At 41.8% G+C, this 27,400-nt stretch overlaps 1 protein-coding gene and 1 pseudogene across 2 annotated transcripts in view; one reads left to right on the forward strand and one right to left on the reverse strand.

The window, feature by feature from the left end:
- The window catches only part of CAMK1D (calcium/calmodulin dependent protein kinase ID), a 344,198-nt gene that overhangs the window by 98,584 nt on the left and 218,214 nt on the right, over positions 1-27,400 (reverse strand). For both annotated transcript variants that reach the window (XM_031444848.2, XM_031444847.2), the window contains exon 3: positions 26,402-26,476. In XM_031444848.2, the coding sequence (XP_031300708.1) occupies positions 26,402-26,476 (75 nt within the window). The remainder of the gene's footprint in view (positions 1-26,401; positions 26,477-27,400) is intronic.
- Positions 15,241-19,972, forward strand: LOC135319350 (NELL2-interacting cell ontogeny regulator 1-like; annotated as a pseudogene).

Raw genomic sequence — 27,400 nt, forward strand, 5'->3', positions numbered from 1 at the left:
AAACAAAACACATTATTATAACCCTGCTTTTTGATACACTAAAAGTGAAACCTTAATTAGCCAGACGTCCCCTAACTGGTACTCTGAATAACTAGAATTTGTTCTTTTCTGAATTCAATTCTTAAGAGAAAGAAGCAATTGGTACTCCAAGCACATCAGGTGCTTACTAAACAAAACAAATACCAGGCTGAGCTCTGGAGTCAGAGTACGTCCCCCGCCTCCTATGGAGAAGTCTTATTTGCCTGTTAAGTTTTATTTTGAAGATTTTGTGATGGGTGATGTCTTCCCAAACTGCACAGTTGGTCCTTCCTCCTTTAACATCCCAGATAACTTTACACACCTTTCTCTGTATTCTAGCCCTTACCATCCTGGAATTGCTGTTGTGTGTGTATCTATACATCTGTTTCTGTCTCTGGACCAAGGGCCAAGCCATCGCCTGCCTTTGGGTTCCCAGAGTACAGCACAAGGTAGATGCTCAAAAAAAAAAAAGTTTGTATTAAAAATAAATAGGGAAATGCATGAAAACTAGATTTTGCCCGCCTTCTATATCCATATCTACATTCCTGCACCGTGGTTCTTCATTTCAGAACGATGATGAGATACCTTCCTAAATTGATAAAGATTAAATGACTTCAGCGCAACGAAGTGCTAGATAAGGATGCTGAAGCATTTCAATGCATCTCGTAAAGATGTTCAACTACTGATGGAATCGTGACATCAGGAGTTGCTAGTTAACACTACTTTTAGTTACTCTGACTTTAATTAATAAAAGCATTTCCATCCTGGAGTCATTCCAGCTAGGGAATGTCAGATATTGCTTTTCCTAGAGCAGCACAAACCATACATCATGTTTGGATGACACTGACAGAAGTATATCTCAGCTCCTGGCAAGAGAAATGAACAACTAAGTCCTTGTGACACTCAATGACCTTCCTTCCTGGTTTCATGTCTCTTGAATAGAGGTAGCTGCCCCAGTGGACATGGCCAGCCACGGTCACAACCAAAGACCAGACTGGTCTCCCTAACCAGCATATGTTATAAACACACATGTTCATGGAAGTGAAACAAAAGTTGCATAAAACAATATTTTCTTATTCTTTCCTGTGTGTGGTAACTATCATTTCCTATTCTGTTCCATTTTCTTTTTTTAAAGCCAGTTGCAATCCACAAAATTGATTTCAGAATTGCATAGTGGGTCAAGACCTGAGTATGAAGAAAATCTAATCTGTACTCAAAAAAACCAACTAAACAGGACATAGGTCGGCTGCCCTAACTTACCCCTGATCCCTGCGGATCAGGAATGATAGTATAGAGACCTCAAACCAGTGCCTCTATATTTTGATTCTAACAACTTTTACTGGGTCTTAGCTCATGCTTCTAGAACCAATGTTACTACCAACATCACCACTGCAAGGGAATAATTTACTAGAACAAGAAGAGAAATAAATGATACCTAACTCATAAATACACACTTAAAAGTAGATTTTCCCTGGGAGATGTGTAAAATGAATGCCATCAAACATTTAAAGGAATTAACCAAATAATGCTTACCCTCTGATGATCACCACATCCTACCCCATCCCCCTCCCCACAAGGTTTTACAGAATCCTTTGTATTCCCAATCGTCATCTGATAAATTGTCAGTCATTTAGAGTACGTACTTCACTTGAGTTTCCACTTGAGTTACCACTCTTGACGACTCATTCATGGGGAAATATCTCTTCTTTCTCAGTGTTAACATCTTAGATACAGAATAAAAGAGACTCTTGGAAGCGTGCCATCTTCTGGGATGACTGGCTAGGCAGACAGAGGTCTCAACTCAAAACTCGAAGGGCAGGTTACCTCCAAGGACCTACAGTTTTGTTTGTTCCTAGCCATTTCACTCAGAGTTTCCTACAAAACTAAGATAATACTATAATCGGTAGAATGAGCTCATTTATATTCTGGCAATAGTGGGGGACGGATGACTGTGATCAGCTACATGGCTGTGGGTGGGATACTGGTAACAGCAAGGGGCAGGACATAAATCATGTTCCATTTTGAAACTTTGCTCTAATGAGGCTGCTTCTTAAAATTATGTTAAAAGGTTGAAAAAGAGGATGAATATAACACTGCTGTGGACACATCTGCAGTAAGAGTTCATCAACCACTAACCAGAGGGGGAGTTGAATCCCTTATCTCACACAGACACACAGACACAGACACACACACACACATCAAAAAAGCTAGGAAATAAGTTAGGGAACAATTTTGGTCGATTTTTGGCTCAGCAAGAAGGGTGAATCGAGTATCAAACCTTGGGTGATTCATCTGTGGAATTTATACCTTTGAATAAATACGAGAGTTTACTTGTTGGCAGTATTTCACTTTTTTATTGAACTCCAAGTCATCTTAAAAAATATCTGAGCAATGTAGGAAAGACTGCCCTTTCACAAAGCAGCTAAACGAGTGCCACTGCCAGGGGGGTGCTATGTCCTTGTGGTGACTTGGGTCACCGGGAGACAAGACCACCACGGGACTTGACGCCCACCACCCGTGGGCCTGGTGGCTTCCACACAGGCTGTCCTGAGCCCCGCCAGCCAGACCCTCTGAGCCTTCTGCCACCTGCAGCATGGGCAACAGTGACTCCAGCAAAGGCAGAATCTTTGCCTACTTGGGAGTCTGCAGGACAGTTGCTGGGGAACCCCTGGCCACCAACCAGCCTCTCAACTGGATATCACAGGAATGAGAAAGAAGCTTGTATCGTGTTAAGACCTGGGATTTATCTGCTTCAGCAGGAAAGATTTCTGGATTTCCTTCCTAGGAACAGGTGAATATGACACCATGCATTTGGAGAAAAAGAAAGCAGGCTGAATTTATACCAGGCTCCTCCAGTGAATACTAGCAAACATCATGCAGGTCATGGAAAGATGGATAATTAAGAAACATTTTGAAGAGAAAAGTGCAGGATGGTTTATCCCAGAGATGTCACTTTAAGAAACCACACTACCTTCAACGGAAGAGCAATCTAGCCCCCTGTCTCCTCCTCAGTCCCAGCCCAGTGTTACTGGAAGAAGTCTGAAATCTGTGGAGGGCTGTACTTAAAAACACAGAAATGATGATGATTAATTGCAATTAATTTATCGGTTAAAATCTTGTCATTTTTGCAGGTGTTTTGTTCTGTTTTGTTTGGCTTTTGCAAATCATTTTGATTATAATTCCAGGGAATAAACCACTGGAAATGAAAATTAATTGGACCCTAAAGAATAAGCTATAGGCAATTAAAAAGTAGAAATGTCACCTTTTAAACAGAACTATATTTTTGATTATACCCAATTGGGTGGGGGCAGGAATGAAACTGAATTCAATATAATTAACAGTGAAAAACAGCTACCTTAGGTACAATGTAAAGTACACTCCAAAGCAGCTGTTGGAATAATACAAGGATTCACCCAGAATTTAGAGGAAATGCTGGAATCAGATTTGGGTTAAATAGTCCTAAAATCTCTCAGAAAGATGCTCCCTTTGATTATGTCCAGAACTGGAACTGGAACTAGAATGTGGAATTCTCTAGGGACCAGAAAATTATTCCCTTGACCTCCTGGCTGGCTCCTTCACTGGCAGATGTAAAACCACAGAGATTAAGAAGAGGAATGTGGGTTCGAGTTCAGCAGCATTGCTAAATTTTTTGAAACTGCAATGATGTGTCTTAAAATCAAGGACAGATGAGAGACCCTCGACACAGGAGTCCCTCCTGAATCTCCACTGATGTTGCTGAGCCTCTGGCTTTGGTCACTGGATTTTGGCTACTCTTTAGGGGGAAAGAATTTTTGTGCGTTACACATTTGTAGAGGAAGATATTTAGTAAAGCAAATTAAAATACAAGAACGGTCAGCCTTCATTATTCGTGGAGTTCCAAACTGTGAATTTGCCTACTTGCTAATGTGTCTTTGGAACCCCAAATCAATGCTTGGCAGCACTTGTGTGGTCCTTTGGGGATGTGTGCAGAAGGGAGAAAATTTAAGTCCCAACTTGTACGTTCTCAGCTGAGGTAGAACAGGGCGAGGGTGCTCTCTGCCTTCTTGATTCAGCTTTCAGACTGTAAACAAGTATCCTTTTTGCTGCCATGGTTTTCACATTTGTGTGTTTTTTGTTGCTGATTTTGCTGTTTAAAACCAAGCAGAGTGTTTCTGAGCTGGAGAAGGCTGGCATGTGTCTGATGAAGAAAATACACGTTAGGTACGCTTTGTCCAGGCATGAGTTACAGGGCTGTTGGCTGTGAGTTCAATGTTAATGAACCAACTAGACATTTTAAACAAGGTGATGTACTAAATGGGCTGATGAAAATGTGATCAGAGGCTGGCAGGCATCTCAGCCTGTTTTCCCCTAGGACAACAGCTCAAATTTGCTGATTCAGTGGCTGTAGAAACTTTGACTCTACGAATTCCAGTGGATACATTTCAGGAGAGTCTATTATATATTCAACATCATGGTAAACTTCTTCACAAACATGTTTTGGCAATTGAGGCAGACTTGAAAACTGTATCAACCCTGACAATGAAGTACTAAATACAAAGTTACCACCAGGAGAAAATGAATGTCACCATTTCAGTAAAGAGCAGCCATCCCAAGGCCATACGTGCTTTCCTGTCAAACTGAGACAGCCTGGGACCTGGGACCCTGGGCTGCAGTGCTTGCACCACACAAAGGTCTCCTCCCGCAACAAAATACAAAGAAACTATAAGGGACTAAAATTAACTGCGTGAGTGGACAGTTGGATACAAAAAGGTCAAAACCCCAACTGCTACTTCTGAGGTGTCGGGAGCAAAAACACGATACTGTGCATGACCCCTGCACACAGTACCGCCAACGGGGTGGGCAGAGCACCTAAGCCACCCCTCCAGCCTGACCCCTGGACCCACCTCTACCCTCACCCCATTTAAGTGACTAGCTCACCCCCTCCCACCTCAGGGAGCGAGCAAGGGAACCTGTTACTTGTTTCTGCTCCCTGGTGCTGCTGCATGATTCCCAGTAAAGCCTTGCCTGAATATCTCATCTGACCTCTTATCAATTTCTATTGACTAAAGGGTCGAAGAGCCCTGGTTGGTAACAAAACCAGCAACACTTGCCAAATAAACTGAATGGACTTTGTCAGATTTAGTGGTTTTGAAACAACCAGAGCCTTTTCCGGAGCACTGTCTGCAAAGCTACTGACCTTTCGCACCACGTGGTTGCTGAAATGAACACAGCCCGCTGCCGCTGCCCCAGACCCTAAGTGATGCCTAGCCAAAACCCAGACCAGAGCCACAGGCTCAGTAGCGGTGGAAATGCAGGAAGTATGCCTGCATGGAGGATCTTTCCCTTGCTCTTGATTTTTAAAACCATCCTGGCAGTCTCAAAAACCTTAACAACACTGCTGAAATTAAACCCTGATTCCTATTCTTAATCTTTGTTGCTTTTTATGTAGCAAAGACTAGCACACCACGAGGTTAAAAGTAGAGAATCATTTCCTGGTCCTTAGAGAATTCTGAACTGTTGTTCTGGTTTTAGGACGTACGAAAGGTAAAAACATTTTGAGAAATTTTAGGACTATTTAACCCAAGTCTAATTCTGTCATTTCCTCTAAACTCTGGGTGAATCCCTGTATTATTCCTACCCCTTGCCTTGGGACTGCACCATTTACCCTAAGGTAGCCTGTTTTTCACTACAAACAGTATTGAATTTAGCATTATTTTTTCCCTAAATTCAGTGAAAAGTAACCTTAGTGTAACAACAAACAAACTGCTTATCTGGGAACTGATCCACTCTGAAAAATCCACACAGATAAATATCCTGGAATATTAACCAACACTGCCAAGATGGAGCCATTTCTAACCCCAAACTGTGTATTTACATAAAACTGACAGAACCTTATGAGCTGTTTCCTTCGAAGCCCCATTTTCCCAGGAAAGCAAGAATTTGAAATTTGTTACTAGAACTACTTGTTCTACTGAGTTGAAAGTTCTTATGTTTCCAAATATAATGAAGAACATCAAGAATTACAAGTAGAATTTAGTCAGTAAGTGACAGCTTGTAGAGAATGACATTTTCATCTATTAAGACAATTACTGTTGAACATGAATATGAATATATAACTTCAGTAGATGGGTATTTCTTCAGGCATTCAGACTCCTGAGATCATTGTAAAGCAGCAATTTTCATGCTTTTTCACCCCAGGGCACTTACTGAAAAAAAAATCTGGGAAATATTCAAGCTCCATGTCTCTTTCATTGGTCAAAAATACAGCAGGATTTCCAAAGAGATGAAACATTCCTTTATTTTTTAATTGACTACATTGTTGCATGGATTGTATCAGAGAACGGTACATTTAGAGGTGGGCAGGACTCCAGCACTTCAATCAGGAGTAATCAAAATGTGGTCATAACTGCCAAGAAAAGCATCCGTCAGGGGGTCTGTACGCCCTTGTGCGTGTTCAGACAACTACAAGGCACTCCACGGTAACCAAAGCATGTGCCCTGTTACCTGATGTGAAATATCACCTTCTGCTTAAAAGAATTAAACTAGCAACGCTGTTCTCATAATGCAGTGGCCACAGGACCATGGAGGGGAAGGGGGGAGCAGGGATGAAGCTAAAGGAAGGCCCTGAGGATGGGGGTTGGGATGGTCAGAACAGTGGCTCCCCAAACTTGTCCATGTCCTCACCCCCACAACCTGAGAGTCTGTCAGGAGATGTGGCAAAATGGACTTTGCAGATGTGGTTAAATCAAGGATCTGGTGGTGGGGCATTGAGCCTGGAATATGCAGGTGGGCTCAAATTAATCACAAGGGTCCTGAAAAGAGCTAAAGAAGGAGTTATCATGGAAGAGAGAGGAGGATGTTACACTGGTGGCTCTGAAGGTGGAGGAAGGGGCTGGGAACCAAGAGGGGTTGGTGGTCTCCAGAAGCTGGAAAAGGCAACAAATCAGATTCTCCTCTGGCCCCTCCAGGAGGAACGCAGCCCTGCTGATGCTTTGGTTTTAGCCTAGTGACCCTCATTTAGGACATCTCACTTCTAGAACTGTAAGATAATCTATGCGTTGTTTTCAGTCACCAATTTCGTGGTGATTTGTTTTAGCAGCAATAAGGAACTAATACAGAAGCCAACATCTAAATGTCAGTGTCTAAGAGAGTGAGATGGGGCAGGATCCAGGAAGTCAGTACTTAAGGGGCCAGGTCTGGGTAAGTCAGGGAACCCACCCAATTGGAAATAGAATTTTAGCTCGTGATTGGGGCAGGGTTTTGGCTGAGTCTCTAGGAGGGGAGCTTTGGCAAAGGCCAGGCAAGTTCAGGCCAGGACCCTAGTCCCAACACTGCAGTGATGGAAACCACAGCCGTTGCTCTGTCCCAGTGCCTGGCATTCAAGAGGGTGTCTAAGGGACAAGCAGGCAATGAGTTCCTACCCTGCCTTCTGCTGGAACTTTGGGGAAAAGGAGAGTTCTTCTACAGCGTAAAGAGATGAGTCTAGCACTGTCAGCTGGAAGAACTGCCTAAAAAATAAAGAACCCAAGAGGACACAGAACCAAAGGATGGAAACAGATTTGGACTGAAATCCAATTGTGTCAAAAGCGAGTTTTACCCCTGTTGACTTAGTTTTGAAGCAATACTTTGTGCTTAATCCAGTGTGAACTGGGTAGCTAATACTTGTAACTGAATGAGTCCTGTAATATCCAGTCATTACAAAACTTATTTTTTCAAATAGAAAACATTAACTCCCTGGCATTTTAATGAGGGCAACTAAATTTAGGGGGATTAGGGGGTACAGAGAGGAGAATAAATCTGGAATACACTAGCATGTCTTTCGTTCAGCCATCTCAACACTTGAAAAACTCTCTTAAATATTTTAAAGCATTAAATAACACATAGTAATTGTATAAAACTATAGATAAATCTAAATATAGATATAGATAAATATAAATATATATATAGATAAATATAAAAAAATCACCATTACAGGGGCCGTGGAGGGAACGGGCGAGGCAGGGCAAGCAGGTTTAGGGTTGGCTAGTCTGAATAATTTCAGTGATGAATCATTTTAGTTGGCTAATTTCTAGGCTGTATGGACTGTCTAAAATTATCTGCCCTGGGGGATCAGGAGTGAGAGGAGTAATGTTCCTGAGAGTAAGAGCCCCCTGGGGGAGGAGGCAGTTAGGGGGTGGGTTCTGGATGGGCTGGTCTGAATACAGATGGCGTGATCACAGGTGATCCCGTATGATCTCTAGGAATTGGCGAATGCTGGGAGGGGCTATCTCTCCAGCAAGGGCCCAAGATGTCAAAACTTCAGAAACACACAGTTGATACACTGTCATGTCACCCCATACCACTTTACCAACGTGCTATTTTCTCGCTAACGCATTTATGTTGTGTTTATTGTCTGTTACCCCACGAGAATGTAAGCTCCATGGGGCAGGATGACAGCCATGCTCACTGCTAATTCCCAGCCCCTACCACGGCAGGCGATGCTCAGTCCCTGTGCACTGAGACAATGAATGCATTTCTCTTCCGGAAATTGCTAGTTCAGTCTCTTGCCCATTTTTCTATTTAAATGGCTTACACCTTTCTTGTTGATCTGCACCTTAATTAATACAAAAATTAACACTTGGTCAGTTACGTGTTTTGCAAATATTTTTTTCCTGTTGCCCTCTACTTTTTAAATTGCTTTCAGCCATAAGAAGTTTTATTTCTTATTTTCACGTAGTTAAAGTTATCAATATTATTCTTCATGGCTTCTGAGTTTTAGATCAAGCTTAGAAAGGGTTTCACAACTCAGTGTGATAAAAAGTAGTATGATATTTAGTATTTTACTATTTCATTATTTTACAATTATATCTTTGGGACAACTAGAATTTATTTTCTGTGAAGAAGCAAGGTAGAGATCTATTTCCTAAATCACTAGCACTATTTATTAAATAATCTACCATCCACATTGGTCTGAAATATTTTCTTTAACATATACCAAATTGTGTGTGTGTGTGAGTGCATGTGTGTATTCTGATACACACATGAGTTTGTAACTGGGAAGGGGGTCTATTTTCTGAGCTCTCCCTTCTGTCCCCTTACTCGTCTTGCATCAGTATCACACATCACACAAATCACCATGTACTAACAGCCTCTATTCCAGTCAGCAAGAAACAGGCCACACTCTACTACCAGGTGAATGGGCTAGTTTTGCAGCTGAATTGAACAGCTGTATCAAAATACAGAAATAGCTGTGAAGGGGAAATAAAATTACCAATGCATGAAATCAAACAGGTACCTTGTTAACATGGCCCTTTATGACAAAGGAAAAGAGTTCAACCATTTGGTTTAAATAACTTTACTTTTTAAAAAAAATGAGCAACACAACACTGTAAATCAACTATACTTCAATCAAAATAACTTTTTAAAAACGAGCAAAACAGGAGCAGCCAGGCCTGTCTCATCTCTCTTTGGAGTCAAAGGTGACACTACTGAACTATGTCAGTGACAGGCACCCAAGTGAGCTAGACCAAAAGGTCAGGGTGGTCCCACAGCTACGGAGGAGTCAGCATCAATTTCTATCGACACTCACAGGATGCAAACATTGATTTGGTTATGGAAGGTGTCCCTCTCCTCCTCTTCATTTTATTCAATAATGTCGCACATTAAACTGCAGAGAAACGGAGCCCTATGCCAGATCTCTAACCCCTTTTGTCCATAGGCTTTCCATCCCCTTTCACAAATGTCCATTCATACTGTCACTGGACTGCCTTTCCATCTGTTCAATGTCTCTGCTTCTAACATCTATTTCACGCATCAGCCCAATTTCAGGATGGCCCTATCCACCTTGGACCTTTGTCTGTTTCAAGCATCACTTTGAAGACAGTCTTCAAGAATCTGGGGGGAAAGGAAGAAGTTTCCTGACACCCTCTTTGTTGTTTCCAGAATGAGTGGTTCAGCCACACAGGTGTGATCGTTTGCATCACGAAGCAATGGTGTTGACCTCTTATCACAGGGAGATGGGACTTGAGTTGCCTTCAGGAACAGGCACTGAGATATTAAAAGAAGACAGTGCACAAACAGTGCATGGAACAGTGACTGGCACAGAAATGCTCGATACACGGGAGCTCTCGTAGATTTCTGCCAGTTCCCCATGACTCTCATCAGGTCTATGGTCACGTAACCCCTGTGATCGTGGCGACACCTGAGTGAAGCTAACAGGTCCAAACGGACATCAGAAAGAACCGACCAGTCCTCAGAGCACAGAGTACAGGGCGGAGCTACTGTCAAGACCAAATTGTAAAACTATCTAAACATCTCTCAGCATCCATGATCTCTGCACATCGGAGAGTTCTCTGTGCATTAATGTCTTGTTTACTTTCAATCTTTCAATGAAATTGTGAACCCCTGAATCAGAATGCGCCATAAAAATGACAAAATGTAAGCTTCATTTGGTTTCTACTTAATGTTAAACTGAACGTAAAGACTTTTAGAGTTATACATAGTAGGCTCAGTTCAAACCACTTCCTAGTATCTACGCTTTTGTGAGGAAACCACTTTATATCTGTTTTTTAACAGAGTTTTCAGCTTCACTGTATTTTAAATTTTAGATCGGGGTGGGAGAGGAGTCAAACCTCTTCATGAAGCAGGCTGTCAAACTGCCACGAGGAGAAGTAGGTTATTAAAGAGTATACTTTGTTTGGTCAATGAGTATGTGTAACCAATAGACATGAAGCTGTTTGAAAGGGGCGGGGGTGGGTAGGAGAGGAGACGTGAGTGAATTATGGAAGTTGGTTGCTAGGGAAACCTCCTCAGGGGAAAAACAGAGTCACCCCATACAGTGGTCATAATCTCTCTTCTTTTCAGTTTAACCCAAGTTGTCGGAAGCAGGAAGGCAAGCTGGGGGAGGGCATTAGCCCGCTCTTCTAAAGGGTTATATAAGATGGTTAAGAAGGGAACTCAGTGCTTCCTCTCCTCAGAAGTGTAAACAGTCTCCTAAAAAATCTAAAAGGATATCACTCATTATAGAGAAATCTGAGGACAAGCAAAAGCTGTAAGCGTTTTGGAAATTAAAGGAATTCTAGCACCACCTCCCTGACCTGTGTATCTAAGGGATTCTGGATGGGTTTTCTTCCCAAACACGGCAGGGACAACTACCAATACTGAAGCTGAAACACGAGGGCACCGAATTCTGTTGAGTTGCTCGTAATTCTTAAGATCTTTTTCTTCATGATTCATCTTTGAGAAGCCAAACAGAGGTTAGCAATTAGTGATTGGTTTGTGTTTATTCTTAAATCAATCAACTGTTGATTTTTTTTTTTTTTTTAAAGGATGAAAGCAGATATGTGTGGCCAGATGCCATTACACTGAGTCAGTCTTTCCTGCCAAAGGGACCTCTGCCAACTGAGCCACAGGCCACCCGTACACCTAGTGGCCAGGAGCGATGCCAGGTCGGGAAGGAACTAAACAGCCCCTGAAGGGCTACTCTGGAAAACAAGGGGATGTGCATCACCATGGTGTTTTCTGACCTAACAAAACAGAATGAGAACATGAAGATCCTTTCTGAGCAGAGCCTGGATTGAAATGATGCTGCGTTTACCTTAATCCCCAACTGATTTTTGTAATGTCCATTTCTGGTGAGCAGGAATTAGTTTTCAGCCAACTTTAACCCATCAGAGGCCTGTGTGTGTGTGTGTGTGTGTGTGTGTGTGTGTGTGTGTGTGTGTGTGTGTGTGTGTGTGTGTATGTCATTAATCAAATGTACCTACGGCCAGGCTCAAAGTCACAAAAGTCTCAAAATCACAAGAACTGAAACACACTGTTCTTGGGCTAAGGAGCCGAGATGTTCCTGAGACGTTGTCAGGAGGAACATGAGGGTAATTGTCAGAAGAGCACAGTTTGCTACAGCATCCAGTTCTTCAATGGGAAAGCCAAGCTTCGTGGCTCTGGCAGCCCCCAGCAGCTGCTACCTTCGGCGCTCCCCTCTTTATTCATCTCCAGAATCAAGAGAACAGGCCTGTATTTCATCATCTGCTCACTCCCTTGCTTGCACTGGGGCAAATGTGGTCTCCTGTTCTAGCCCGATGCCTAAGATCTTTGGTTTGGACACTCCTATGCTGTATACACACAGAGGCCTTCGGTTTAGTCTAGTGATTTGATCATGAGAAAATTTAATTCTGTTAAGACTGAGGCACCAGTCCCAGCCAGACATCAACCATCTCACATGACAACAAAATTAGATGCTCATAAATTCACAAAGGTTCCATAATCATATATTAAAGTCCTAATGGAGATTAAACAGCATCTTTAATCTACTGCAAATGTAAAACTCAGGAGAGAGAGAACAGATGCAAACATTTCTGGCACACAATTTTAGGGGCACAACACAGGGGGTGTCGTGCTGAAAGGCTCTTTGTCAAAATAGATGGTGCAATATTTTTTCCTGAGCATCGACTCAATAAATCAAAAAGAAAAGCTGATCCTGAACCAATACAAATGGTTTAGTGAGATAATTAAAGACCCAACTCATTAAGGGCTCAGAATGAAGGCTGATATTAAAAATGAATCTGTTCTGAAAATGCACTGCACCAGATCTTTTCTCATTTAGGGTCTGATATTATGCATCAGTGTAACTGCCTCTCGCTCAATCACATCTTCACGGAGGAAGATTCCGGCTCTGATTATGTCAGAAAGATAGAATTTGCTGTCATATTGACAATCGATTCTCAATTGGTGGAAGCAAAATAATTACTGGTGGAAAAAAATTATTGGTGGAAGCAAAATAATTACTCTTCTAGTTTGGCAGGGAAAGATCCAGTCTGCTGAAGGACCCAAAGGCTCTTAAAGATCTGTAGGGGGTTTATAATGAAGTCTTAAAACCCTGGGAATAAGTACAAATGGGGTCCTTTAATTTAAAAACAAAAATGGTTAAAAAAAGAAATTCAAATAGTATATGAGGGTATTTATTAAAAAATAAATTTTCTTCCTAAATACCCATGCTCTCCTCCAAGAATCAACTCCTAGCAGTTTTCAGAATATTCCTCCAGGGACTTCCTGTACATATAAGCATATATGTGTCCACCTAACCTGTGTGATCTTGTTTAAAACCATGAAGAAGAGCACGTGCTACATAATGTTATGCGCATTGCTTATTCACTAACACTGTGCCTTCACAACCAGCCCACATCAGCACATAGGAACTAACCTCATCCAGCCCATAATACTTCCATATATGTAATTGGCAAAAATGATATAAATTTCGATGTGTGAACAATGTTAACTTCTAAATAGGCTGATCGGACCTTAGAAACAAGCCGTCCCTGTGTAACTGCCACTGCAGGGATCTGGCTGTTACTCGCTGTTACTCATTGTTACTCTAACCCAAAAAGCTGATTCTCCCTCTGCACGGGGAATGCACCAGCTCTCTGGATCATATGCAGAGTGGGTGGGGGTGAGGGGGCTGTAGCTGGGAGGTGATGGAACAAAAGAAGATACATTTGAAGGGCAAAAGCAGCCTAGCCTTCATCATCTCCTGCAAAACTTCCCTGAAGAGTCTGAAATTCTTATTACTGCCCACTCAGCTGTTCTCAAGGTGCAGGTCCATCCACCTCTGGGCACCCACCAGCCCTTCATCTTCCATAACTTTGTTTCCATTACTCGAAAACACCATCTCCTCCCTGTAAATCAAGCCTGGGATGACTGAGAACTGAAGACAGTGAGTCACTGCCTAGAGGGACTGGGGATGACTTTTCCAAACATAAATTTGCATAATTCAGTGGCTGGAGAACTATTCCTGGAAACAAAGGATGAGCAACTCAGGCTCTTCATAAAGGGCCTGGGTCAATTTACTCAGTTCAGTAAACACACTTCTTGGGAAGGTGGATATTTGAGCAAAGTTAATAGTGTGGTTATTGATTTCTGGTGGCTCTTCCAAATGGGAGGGGACAATCCTTAGCACCGAGTCCTTGAAAAAGATGCTAAAACTCAGGCATGTCTTATGTTTCTAAATAGTTCTAACACGTGTCTACACTAAAGGTCACAGTTCTGGTACAGTGAAGTTAGCAATGACTATTTTTAGATAACCTTCGAAGACAAGGTTCAACGCTTCAGGCACCTTTAAAAACTTGGTTCACTTATAGTCCTTGTTGGAATCTCAGGAGACAGCGACACCATCCCCACTTCTACCTGGAGTATTACACAGTAATCACCCTAGATAAGTATTTATTTTACAAAGTAAAAGGTAACCTATTTCAGATTGCCTGTATTTCCAGAATTTAGAGACCTAGACACCAAAACCAAACAAAACAAACAACCCCCCCAAAACCCGAAACCAACCCCAAATAAATAAAAAGCACCATGATTTGAAAATTTTTTCCACCAATCCCCAATATCTTCTGAATATATTCTCTTAGATTTTTCTTTTCATTATAAGGATGATAAATGAGAAAGTGTGACATATATTTACACAAGAAGCTGACAGATTGTATCATCTTCACATGTTAACTTGTTCAAGCCACATAGTGATGTAATTTTTAAAATGAGCAGTCATTTAAATGTCACTTTAGAACAATCCCATTATTTGCATGTTTTTAAGTATTTAGACACATGAATTAATAATCTCTCATCTCAGGAATGTCTAAAAGATTTGGCCACCCTCTTTAAGGACATTTACCAAGGGTTTATAATCTAAAATAGATGGGGTCCCTTCTTCCAAAGAACTTGGCTTAAGTCAGCAGGAAGTGTTCTGAAATGCTGACTTCCTAATGCACTGACTTCATGTCTGACCCGACACAATTTCTCTCCCCACACCGCCTCCGCCCCATCCCGTCTGACCCCACAGAGATGGATAGATGTCACTGGTACATCGAAAGCTTCTGCTGACTAAGGGAACTCCACTCTTCCAGGGAGAATGAGGGTTTCTTAAAACATCACTGTATTAGAAAACCCCTTCTGCTACAGCCCGGTCCCTGGACAGAAGCCTCTCCAACTTCTCGTAAGACTTACAGACCAGCCAATGGGCTCTGTGGTTTGTGTATGAGTAACACCTGCATACATCACATTCACGCAGACAAGAAATTCCCCTTCTTTAATGATGCATCTTCCTTATGCATCATCGGTTTGTTTTAAAGGTAGATGTCAAATCTGTATGCAGTGCAACCTCACCCCTTTTAGAGTTCACTCCTGCATCCATTATGAGTGAAAATCTCACGTGTAGCTGCCCTGAAATGCTTTCAGTCTCATGTGCTTAGTCACCAGGGGTCCGAATAAATGGTTATTGGAGGGGTGATGAAAAACAAGGTATGATGTTGAATACAAATGTTTACAGATAGGTTAGCTTATTAGGGGTGTTCTACAAAAACCACCTTAGATTCCTAAATTCATTTGCTTAATAATCATTATTATGGACCAGGTATTGGGATAAACCTTGAGATAAACCTTGAGAATGCACAAATAACAGAGACAATGTTCTGAGGGAACTTACAGTTAGAGGAACAAGATGTGTGAGCAACTAAGAGCAGAAGGAGTATGATAAAATCATTTATAAATGGGACAGTGAAAAAAGACATGAAGGACTGGTTTTGTTCCTAGAGAGAAGGCAGGTAAGAAAGAGTATCACAAAAGAAGATGTGTATAGATATACAATGGAATACTAGTCAGCCATAAAGAAGAATGAAATTTTGCCATTTCCAGCAACATGGATGCCTAGAGATTATCATTGATCAGATTATCAAGTCAGACAAAGACAAAATCATATGATATCACTTATATGTGGAATGTAAGAAAAATAATACAAATGAACTTATTTACAAGACAGAAATAGACAACAAACTTATGATTGCCAAAGGGGAAAAGGGCGGGTAAGTTAGGGATTTGGGATTAACAGATACACACTCCTATATATAAAGTAGATGAACCACAAGATCCTACTGTAGAGCACTGGGAACTATATTCAATACCTTGTAATAACCTATAATTGAAACATTCTGAAAAGTTATACATATATATATATGTATATATATAAAATCAAATCACTCTGCGGTACACCAGAAACTAACACAACATTGTAAATGAGCCATACTTCAATTCAAAAAAAAAAAAAAAAGGAGTATCATGGCTAAAACTGTTGCATAAATTAGTATCCAACCAGGCCATTCAGAGAGTGAAAGAAGCCACCGAAGTTAATAGAACCAAATAATGCCTGACATTTTTATTTATGGAATGACAACTGGTTTATCACACTGTTTGGCCTATAAAAAGAATTTTGCTTAATAACTTTCTTAAAATGAACTTATGTCCAAAAAAATTAAAATAACTATTATCCATGTATGTTAGAAGTTTCTTTTAACCTTTTTTCTGTTGATTGCCTGAATATCAGAAAATACTGCAAGCAGAATAATTATTCTTAGCACATATTCATGTATTTTAATCAATTTTAAATCCATATCCCTCTCCAAATCCAGATCTGAAGAATTCACTTCTTTCTACATGGATTTTTCATTTTCAGTTTTTATAACATTGCTTATAATCTTCAAAGTTACATTTTACAATCAGTAAGTTTGAAACTGTGGACACCTTCAATAGAATCTTTGCTGTTAACCATAATGTTTTTAACTTGGAAAATGCTCTCTATATAAGTGCTTCAACACCTAGTACATTCAGGGCAAATCCTGCTAAACAGAAATATTCTACATTGTCAATTTTAAATCAAAATATGTAAGTATTTCAGCCCAATTATTTTTTTAATAGTTACTGTCATTTTGCTCTCTTTCTTGGATAAATACTACCTTTCTTTGATGAGTACTTAGAAAAGACAAACCCTGTCAAATAAATTGTCTCTACTGATGACTTTTTAAATGTTTCTCAACATTTGAATACTGCATAATGGACATAAAATTATCCAATTAAAAATAGGAGCTCCACCAAGACACCGCCCACAGGTTGAGTTATTCCAAAGCACAATCACAGACTGTCAAAACTCTTCTACGTTATCTGAGCTCTCATCATGTAATTTGTTCAGTTTCTTTTGTAGGGATGTGGGGGGGTTTTGTTTTTTTTTTTTGGTAGGGATGTGTTTTAAGTTTTGTTTTCAGTAAGTGCAATTTGCTGAAAACATCAAAAGCTGCTTTATTTTTTTTTTGCACTGAACTTGTTGAATATTTTGATTAAAGATTTCCAACTGTTTTTTAACCAAGATGACCAAAATATGGGGCATTTGTTTTCAAAGAAGTTTGATACCATCTTAGTGTCTTTATATCAATTTACAAAGTACCATCCTTACAGGCTCATACAGTTCTAATATCCAGTGGATGGAGCATTAGGTAGCTTAGAAAAACAATGTCTGGAGAAAGTGGAAAACAAAAGAATGGAAGAAGAATCTCACCAGAACCACAGGAAAGGAGAGCTGAGCAGTGCTGGGACTGGGGTGAGACTGGGGAACATTTAATTTCTAGCAGCTCCAAGCCACCCGAATGTGTGCTATCCTCCAGTGGTGCCCAGTAGCCCTGACGTAGGGGCTGAGGATGCAGGCACTTGCACTGATGCCAAGTTTTGCGTCTGCAAGGTGGATATAGCAGACAAAGAAGGATGCTCGCAGGGAAGTGACCATGGGGGATACTGGAAGGGTTTAGACTGGATAAGGAAGCCCGAGGAAGGAGTCATTGGGGGGTTCTCAATCATACCAAAGAAGAGGTAAATTAAAAAACTGAGGTACTATTTTCAGCGAGGCTGAAAACAGACATATAGGCTGGTGAAGATTAAGATTATAGAGCCGAAATAGTTCTGGGGAACACCATTCTAGAAAGTGTCTATGGGATTGTGTGATAGGAGAGGAGGTGTTGAAAACCACTAAAGGTTATCACGTGGGTTGTCCACAGGGACACTGAGAGTACCATACTCGTCATCCCAATCACTGAAGGAGGGGGTAGAAGTCGCTGTGTCAGACACCAAAGTCTTTAGTGTATAAAAGAAGATGGAGTCAAAAAGTACAAACTTCCAGTTACAAGATAAACAAGTACTAGGGATGTAATGTACGTTATAAATATAATTAACACTGCTGTATGTTACATATAAAAGTTGTTAAGAGAGTAAAGCCTAAAAGTTCTCATCGCAAGAAAAAGAATGTTTCTGTTTCTTTAATTTTGTGCTGATATGAAATGATGGATGTTTAACTAAACTTATTGCAATCATCACTTCATGATGTACATCAATCTAATCATTATGCTGTCCACCTTAAACGTGGACAGTGCTGCCTGTCAATTCTATCTCGATAAAACTGGAAGAAGAAAAATAAACAAATAAATAAAACTGGAAGAAAAAAATGGGGAGCTGGTAGAGACAAGAAAATCTGGCCAAGAACAGAGCTTGAGAGTCTGAGCCACAAAGGAGCAAGGGTTTTCATTTCAAGATGTAAAATTAATCATCTAGATGTGGCAATGGGGAAATCTAGCAGAATTCTAAACACCTGCTTCAAAACCGGAACCAGAGGACCTCTCTACGGCCCTAGCCTTTCCCGTTCGCCCTGCCGTGTGTGAAATCGAATTTCCTACATTCATCAGGGATGCCAAGTCAGCATTGTCACCAACATGCCTTATTTATAAAGCCCCATGGATTCAAAGAGATAAGACACGGTTTTAGAAATATCATCTTGGGAAACGGAGAGACTGAGCTAGTGAATGCAGAAAACTCAACTAGTGGATTTCTAACGTCAGCACTTGTTTCTTGGAGTTTTGCGCTGAGGAAATAGGGACAGCAGATGAAGTGCAAGGCCACAGAGACTTGAAACCTCAGGCTTGTCTAGGACAAGTGCCCAAACAACAAGAACCCCCTGCTTTACGGACAGACCCAGCGAGGCCAGGCTGATCTGTCTCATAGGAGGCAGGAGGGAGCCTGGCATCCGTGGCCCCCAGCCCCGGACCCTTGCTCTTTCCAGTTGCAGCATTCCAAAAGGTTCCCAAATACGCCCTGTGAGATTGCCCCCCAGTCTCCTTCCGCATCCCTGACAAAACCTCCCAAACAGGAAAAGTGATGGAGTTTACACCTTCACTCCTAGTAGCCTCAACTTTTCCCATGACATAGCCTGAAAAACCATTCGGATTTCCATGGTTCCAAGGAAGGGGCGGTGATTCTCTCAAAAGGACAGAAGCTGGGGTGGGATTAGATTATTTCCAAGGTTACCATGGGCTACATCCCATGACTCAATGGTTTCTGCCCTGCAGGGGCTTGTATTTAAATTGGCAGGCCAGGATGTAACCACTGAAAAGTAAATGCAGCTTGACCGCAGTAAACTTTGGAGTGTTCTAGAGCTCTCCCCTCAGACCTCTTCCCTGTTAACCTGCTTCCTCCTCCTGAACCCAGGCCCCCACTTGGCATGGCCCCCCACTCTCCTGGAAGCCCTTCTGCTGCACCTGCTCACCTGCCCTCATCCAGCCTCCCCGGCCAGGCCCCCTGGTCTGCCACTACCACAGGCCGCATCTGCTCACTCCCATCCCATACCGGCCGTTCTGCTGCCGGGACACTTTCTCTGGCAGCCACGCGCAGGGCTGGCCGTCACATGCAGGGCTGGCCACAGCATCTGCTGGACCCAGCGCAAAATAAAGAGGAGCAATTGACGCCGGACGCAGCACGTCTTCCCGAGTCGCCAGCGCTGCTGCCGCGGGGTCCCTGAACTGCGGGCGCCTGGGCTCCCTCCGCTCGGCCATGGCCCCCCACCCCCGCCGCGGTGCAGGCCCCCGAGGTCGCCGCCGCCTCCGAGGCTGCTGCTGCTCCTGCTGCTGAGCGTCGTCGTCGAGCTGCTGGGCACCCAGGCCCGCGCTGAGCCCGCCGCCGGGAGCGCCGTCCCCGCGCAGAGCCGCCGGCGCGTGGCTGCCACGCTCTCGGGTTCGTGCAGCGCGCCCGGCAGGACCTGCGGGGGACGGCCTACTGCCCGCACGCCCAGACGGAGACCCTCCTGCTGCAGGCTGAGCGCCCGGCCCTGTGTGCCTGCTGGCCGGCTGGGCGCTGAGGGCCTGGAGCCAGCACTTTCCTTCATCGATAAACACCTGGCCCAGCAAAAAAAAAAAAAAAAAAAAAAAAAGAGGAGCAGTCGTATACAATGATTGCTTTCCTCAAGGTTCTTGCAGGATGCTCTGGTGTCACAGGGAAGGTTCTGGTGGAGGAGACGTCTTTGTGTGGAGGGTGATTAGGGCTAGCCAGATGGATGTGCCGAGCACAGGGTGGGGTGGGGAGGGGAGCTGTGCTCCAGGCTGAAGGGCTGGTACAAAGAGAGGCTTTAGGGAGCCTGGGTGGGATAAGGAGGGCTTTAGCCTATGTTCTAAAAGAAAAGAGTGTCTAGATGCCTGAGAAGGGTAGGAAATTGGGAAGACATGAGAGAAAACCTGAGGCCAGAACACCCACATCCTATTTGCAGGGCATGAGGAAATTGGCTTGGTTGGAGTAGAATGTCTTTATCTTTTAATAAGTCATCAAATAGAACTGCAATTCAGGGGGGCATCTCAAACTAGAATGTCTAATCTGATATATTCAGAAATTTATTACTCCATAGGCACCCTTTTTACAAGCCCCAAATGTTTATCTACTAGGGAATTAGAAGCAATGAAGTCCATGGTGATAGCTGTTTTTTATTTTACAAGCCCCAATTGCTGACTCTACAGCTTTACATGTATCCTTAAATCAAATAAATATGTGTACAACGTGTAAGTTAATAAATGGATAGTTTCTGATGCTTTATATTCTATGCATAACTACTCTTTATGTGCTTTTATGGGTCCTCAAATTTGAGTATTAGTGACCAGACGTTACTTATCAAAATTTTTACAATTGTTCTATAATGCATGGGACTTTTAAATCGTGCATACTTTAAAGAGCTCGTTAGAAATTTCAGAAAGATGTTCAATTTTGTTCAAATTAGATAAAATGGGTAAGATGATGTTTAGAAAAGTACTGTAAAAATATTTCTGTCAAACAGGATTGCTTTAAAAACATGGTTATATAAAGTCAAAACTTATAAGAGACAAAGAAAGATATTATACACTGGCAAAAGCGTCCTATTCACCAAGAAAAATAGTACCTGTACCAAACATGTACCGAACATCAGAGCTCCAAAATATACGATGCAAACGTGGGCAGGATTGAATGGAGAAACAGAGCGCTCTATAAAAATAGGAGACTTCAATACGTTACTCTCCATAATAGATGGAACAGCCAAGCAGAACATCAGTGTGGAAATAGAGGACCTGCATATCATGACAGACCAATCAGCCCTAACAGACATACAGAACACACAATCCAACAACAGCAGAATGCACATTTTGTCTCATTCACATGGAATGTGCTCCAGGATATGTCAGGCCGCAAAACACAAAAAAGGAAATACATTTTAAAATACTGAAATCATACAAAGTATCTTCTCCAATCACAATGGAAGGAAACTAGAAATCAACGGCAGAAGGAAAATTGGAAAGCTGACAAATAGGCAGAAATTAACACATTCTTAAACAGCCAGGGTCAAAGAAGAAATCACAAAAGAAAGGAGAAAACCTCTTGAAACAAATGAAAATGGAAACACAGCATACCAAAACTTGCAGGATTCAGCAAAAGCAGAGCTAAGAGGAAAATTTATGGTTGTAAATGCTTTACATTAAAAAAAGATCTCAAAAACATGACTGTATGTTGTCACACAGTTGAACCTAGTAAAATCGATTCATGATTATATTGGATGTTAGCTTTTATCTTTTCCTTCTTAACTATCTAAGGTCTTCAAATCTCAGTAGGTTTTCCAGTGGCAGGAAAAACAAAAAAGAAACATATTAAGTAATTAATCTGGAGGATAACAAAAAAGCAGCTGCTGCAGCCAGAAGTACTGAGTTTGCCTCTGCCAAGGTCTCCAGTCGTACCTCCCACCAAGATGTCCCAGCCAGATTGAAACCCCACAGGACATAACCGCATACAGAGTGACCCCCCCAAAGACAGATCCCAATAGTCTGAGCACCTTATAGATGGCATCCTTCACAGACTGAACCCTCCACAGACTAAATCTCTCACAAACTGGACACCCATAGACTGAATCAGCCCCCAGACCACACCCTTCAAAGAATGGGCCCTCCATAGACTGAACCCCGACATTCTAAATCCTCACAGGCTGGACCTCTTCACAGACTACACTTCTCACAAACTGGACCTCCCACAGACTGGACCTCCGCAGACCGAGCCCCTCACATCCCACCGAGCCTCCTCAGTGTCTGTGTACCAGCTCTTCAGCGTGGAGCGCCCCACCTCACCCCCTGGTGACCCAGAGCTCCCTGCACAAAGCTCGAGGGCTGCAGTGGTGTGCATTATGAAGACTTCCACACAGAGAGGCACGGAGACCATCGGCCATGCCTCGTGTGTGTCCCCAGCCCCCTTCTCAGCCACCCAATACCGAACAGAAGCCAAAGACCCTCTAAGCTCTCAGTTAGTGCCTGTTGTGAACAGAGATAACATTTTGGTAATTTGTATGGAAATATATTAAGGTGTCGTAGTCAAAAACACTTTTGTCTTCATTATTATGCTTGGCTACTTAGAAAAGATTTTCTGTTGGGAGTAATAATTTGTGTTCAGATTAAAACTGTTTCTGGGAACACACTGCATGAATTATGAATACAATATCCACGTGAAGCTAACACCGGCAATCCACAAACGGGGAGCTGTTCAAATAGCTTTGTGCACCAGAAGCTGCATATATTTTTGTGTCTTGGGCTGCTCAGGAATTAAATTAACTTTCTTCGAAGAAAGTGTGCTTCATCATTAGTTTTCAGGCTCAGCAGGTAACTAACTAGTCATACATATCTTAATGCTACCATGGGATAAAAGGAATACAGAAATGTTAGAAATACTTGTATCTCACGTGGAGTACGTACAACACAACAGAGCACAATATTGGTAAAACATGCTCATCCCTTCCTTCATTAGTTGAAAAAAATTACTTAAAGAAACATGACCACTTCTGTGAATGGCTTAAGATTGCTTTAGTGATTTCCTTTGATATTATTTAGTAAATTTTTTTTACTCCCTCACAAACCACTATAAAAAACACAGCACATTTTCTAGTTAGCTGAGCTTTTACTGGGAGATATAAATAAGTGGAGAGAATGGTCATGTATGGATTGAAAAGCTTGATTTTTTTTTCAGTTGTCAATTGTTCCCAAAGTGATCTACAGATTCAATGCAATCCCAGACAAAATTCCCACTGCATTTTTGGGGGGTAAAGGGTAAGCTAATTGTAAAATTTATAGGAAAATGTAAATAATCTAGAATATCCAAAACAATTTTAAGAGAATAATAAAATTAAAGAACTACACTATCTGATTTCAAGACTTACGAGGAAACTACAGTAAATAAGGCAGAGTGGTATTAACAAAAGGACACATATAGAGTAATGGAATATTATAATGAGTCTAGAAATCAATCCAGCCAGTCAACAGATTTTTAACAAAGGTGCCAAAGTAATTAATTGAGAAAAGAAAAGTCTTCTCAAGAAATGGTGTTGAAATGTGGACATCCCTATGGGGGGAAAAATGACTATCATCCTTACCTCACACCACACGTAAAAATTAACTTGAAGTTGATCTTGAAAGAGACCTAAGTGGAAAAGCTAAAACTCTAAAACTTCTAGAAAAATAAATTTGCAGACTTGGGGTAGGCAAAGACTTCTCATTACAGGGCACAAAAAGCACAAACCATAAGAGAAAATAAATTGGTAAGTTGAACTTTACCACCATTAAAACTTTACCTATTCAAAAGGTACCGTTAAGAATTAGGTGATGGTTTCTTAGATATGACACCAAAACCATTAAGTAACAAAAGGAAAAATAAACTGGACTACATCAATATTGAAAACTTTGGACTGCAAATGATACCAACAAGAACATAAAAGGGCAACTCAGAGGACAGAAGAATATTTGCAAATCATATGTCTAATCAAGGACTCATAAATAAGCCTAATTACTACCTCCCCCCAACAAAATTTTTAAAAATTAAATTAAATTTAAATTAAAAAAAAATTTAAAGTAATGAGAACCAATGAAAAAAGAATTTAACAGCTTGCAATTAGCATATCCAACATTTGTGTGTGTGAGTGCCTCTCAACTGCTTAATGGTGCACAGAAAGCTTTTTTTCCTTCAGTACATCATTCATATCCCCTCTAGATCTGGATTTTGTGATTAATTTTCCTGACAAACCTTATGGAGAGCCCCCTGAGAGTTCATTCTAGCCCACCTCCTCTCTGCATTAATACAAATTCTGAATGAGTGTGGTCCCTGTTAAGGAGGTCTTGGGGACAATGGCACAAGAGAGAAGAAATCCAGGATAGAAAAGCTCAGCAAAGGGGTGGGGACAGCTGTGCCAATACAACCTGAAAACTTTGTTCCAAAGTTCGTGCCGTTCCAGACACTTTCACACTCTCCTGCCACCTCGTCTTTACACAAGCTTCTGCTGCTGCGTATACAATCAAGTTGCTTAGACAGGTAGAATTTAAATGTACTTGACCTTTACCTCATAAAATTACAGACCATCTGCAGAGACAAACTGATGAAATGATATCATGTCCAGAAAGAAAGCAGTCTGCACGGAGGACCTATTATTTAGAACAGGCTATTTATTTCTCACACGTTTTTCCCATTCAGTACTCACTCTAGTCCTCTAATGTAAATCTTATTATTATGAATTTCTTTTCCGTTAAAGAAACTGGTACTCAGAGGGGCCCAGTTATTTGCCCAAATTCACCCAGCTAGTAAGAGGCAGAGTTGAGATGTACATATTTGGGGTGCTTTCCACTGATTTATTTAGTGACCGTTTCATAAACAGAGAACTTAGAGCAAGTGAATACATATAGCTTCGGACTCAAGTGTTAGTACTTTGTTTTTTGGCATCGCCAATAAAAAAAGCATACATTTAAATATTCTACTGACACTTGTGAGGCTTTTTCTTGTCACCAAAATGTCATATTTTTCCTATTGAGCAGTCAATATTTGGTAGGAAAGTGATTCACCTACTTCTTTAAGGGTAGACTCTGTATAAAACAAAATCACATAAGCTTCTAGGGAGTGTATCAAACTTGAGGACTCCTGTGCTCTCCAGGAAGAACCAGAAATGTGACCAATCATAAAATAAACAAAATAGCAAGGAACTAGGAAAGCCTGCACTTAAGTAACTGAACGTTAACACAGAACCAGCAGCCACTGGCTGAATCACAGCTGACAACACCGTCCCCAGTCTGTTAAACTGCTGGTCACCACCTCGGACTATCATGTCAGAGAAAAGTCACCCATAAGCTTCCAACTTGGACACTTAAAAAAATGTTTATACAAAAATGTCATAGTCTACTAAAAGTATTTTAAAGGTAATGAAAGATTAAATAAAGGCATTGATAAACACTTACTAGCATCCTAACACGATTCCAAGTTAATGTATTGTTTAAACATGTGTAAGGAAAAGGAGAACTGATGAAAAATAAATTGTTAGCCTGACCCTCAACTCTTTTAAATAGCTTGGGGAATCCAAAGTCTGAAAAGCATTAATAAATACTGAAATTTAAGTATATATTTTAACCTTCAACAAAAATCTTCTTTGTCCCCTCAGCTCAAGAGCATGGTGTTCCAGAATTTATTTACTCAGGTAGCGGTGAAAATGCAGCACTCTTACACAGTTTCCATCACTTAATTATAATAAATTTAGTCCTGGGATACGCCTATGAATTACATCACTTAGAATAAAGTAGGGAGGCTAATTTCATCTCACATTAAAACACACACACACACACACACACATTCAAGTAACGTTTCTACCTAGATATTTAGCTTTATTATTTCTTCCAACTTCTGGTAATCTCCAGAGTTACTGGAATGCAGAAATAGTCTAATGGGGGTGATAATGTCATAGCCTGACTCCAATTATATGCCTCTCATGCCTGGCATGAATCCCATGTGTACTTATCCGCCAGCAGGAGAGTAGAAGGGAAGGGACAGAACACAAGCTACCATCTGCTGTCAGCCCCCAGCCTCCCTAGAGATGAAGACAAGGGTGGGAGTTTCTCCTGGAGACAAGAGCAGAATGTACTTCACAGTGGGCCCACTGAAGTGTTTTCAGGAAGCAACATTTGGACCTTGCACAATAATAAGCTAAAGAGACATCCTATAAATACATTGACCCTGCAGTAATAGCATCAGATTCCACTGTGAGGACTCGAGATTTTCAGTCTGGTCCAGCAGCTGCAGGCGAGATCAAGTGTTCGACCTGCTGTCTTTAGATGGACGGGTTCTCCCCGGTGACTCACAGTGCTCACCACTCCCTGTGGTCTTAGCCGGCCCACTCCGTTAGTGTCTTTACCAGCTGGCCCTTTAGGTATTTGAGTTTGCAACCCCCGGTCTGTACTCATCAATTAAACAAGTTACTTACAGTTGCATGACCAAGTACAAGTGATTCGGGCTTTCATAAATGTCTTCCAGGGCCACAATGTTTTCATGCTTAATCCTGAAAGAAAAAAAAAAAAGCACACACAATAGTAAGTACAGTGAGACCTGAAAACTTTAAAAGACAGATGTCATTACTGCAAAAAGTTCTGAGACAGAATCTAAACTCCTTAATGTGACATTAAGACTCCTCTCAGTCTTGTCCCCAAACTTCCCCCCGTCTAGACCCATCTCTCCTGCTCTCTGTTCCTCTCCATTCCAGAGGCTCTGTATCCTACAACGTAGCACTACTGGATGCGCTGTCACTGCTTCTTGTGTATCACAGCCTCCTTGCATTTATTCACAGAGGAGTGGGCCAAATCCCCGTTACCTTGCATGGCCCAGCTCAGATGGCTGGGCCCCTGAGGAGAATTTAACTGCTCCCTCTTCTGTCCTCTCACAGTGGCCATCACAGACTGGCCCTAACAGGCCATTGTTTGTAAATCTATCCCCATAACCGCCTAGATGTCCCAGGGAAAAGTTTCATAGTCATGTTCATGACCCCAGTGTAAGCGATGGAAAACCAGACTGACCTCCTCACTGGGCAGTCATCACCACCACCAACAAAGGGCAGTTCGGTACCCCGAGTGAACTAGACTGGTGCTACCCCAAGAGCGGCTCCCAAACAGGCAGCACCAGCATCTTCTGGGAGATTGTTAGAAATGCACGTTCTCAGGCTGCGCCCCGTCATACAGACTCAGGATCCCTGGGGCTGGAGCCAGAACTCTGTTTTAACACGCTCCTCAGATGATCAGCCTGCACAAAGTGAAGCTGGAGAAATTCTGTATCAAACCAGTGCTTCTCAAACCTCTGTGTGCACGTGAGCCACCTGGGGTTCTGGTCCCACTGCACATTTTGGCTCAGTGGGTCCAGGGCAGGGCCTGGGAGCCTGCATTTCTAACAAGACCCCAGGAGTTGCTGGTGCTGCTGGTTGCAGACCACACTC

This window comes from Camelus dromedarius, chromosome 26, assembly GCF_036321535.1.
Source record: "Camelus dromedarius isolate mCamDro1 chromosome 26, mCamDro1.pat, whole genome shotgun sequence".
NCBI classification, from domain to species: Eukaryota; Metazoa; Chordata; class Mammalia; order Artiodactyla; family Camelidae; genus Camelus; species Camelus dromedarius.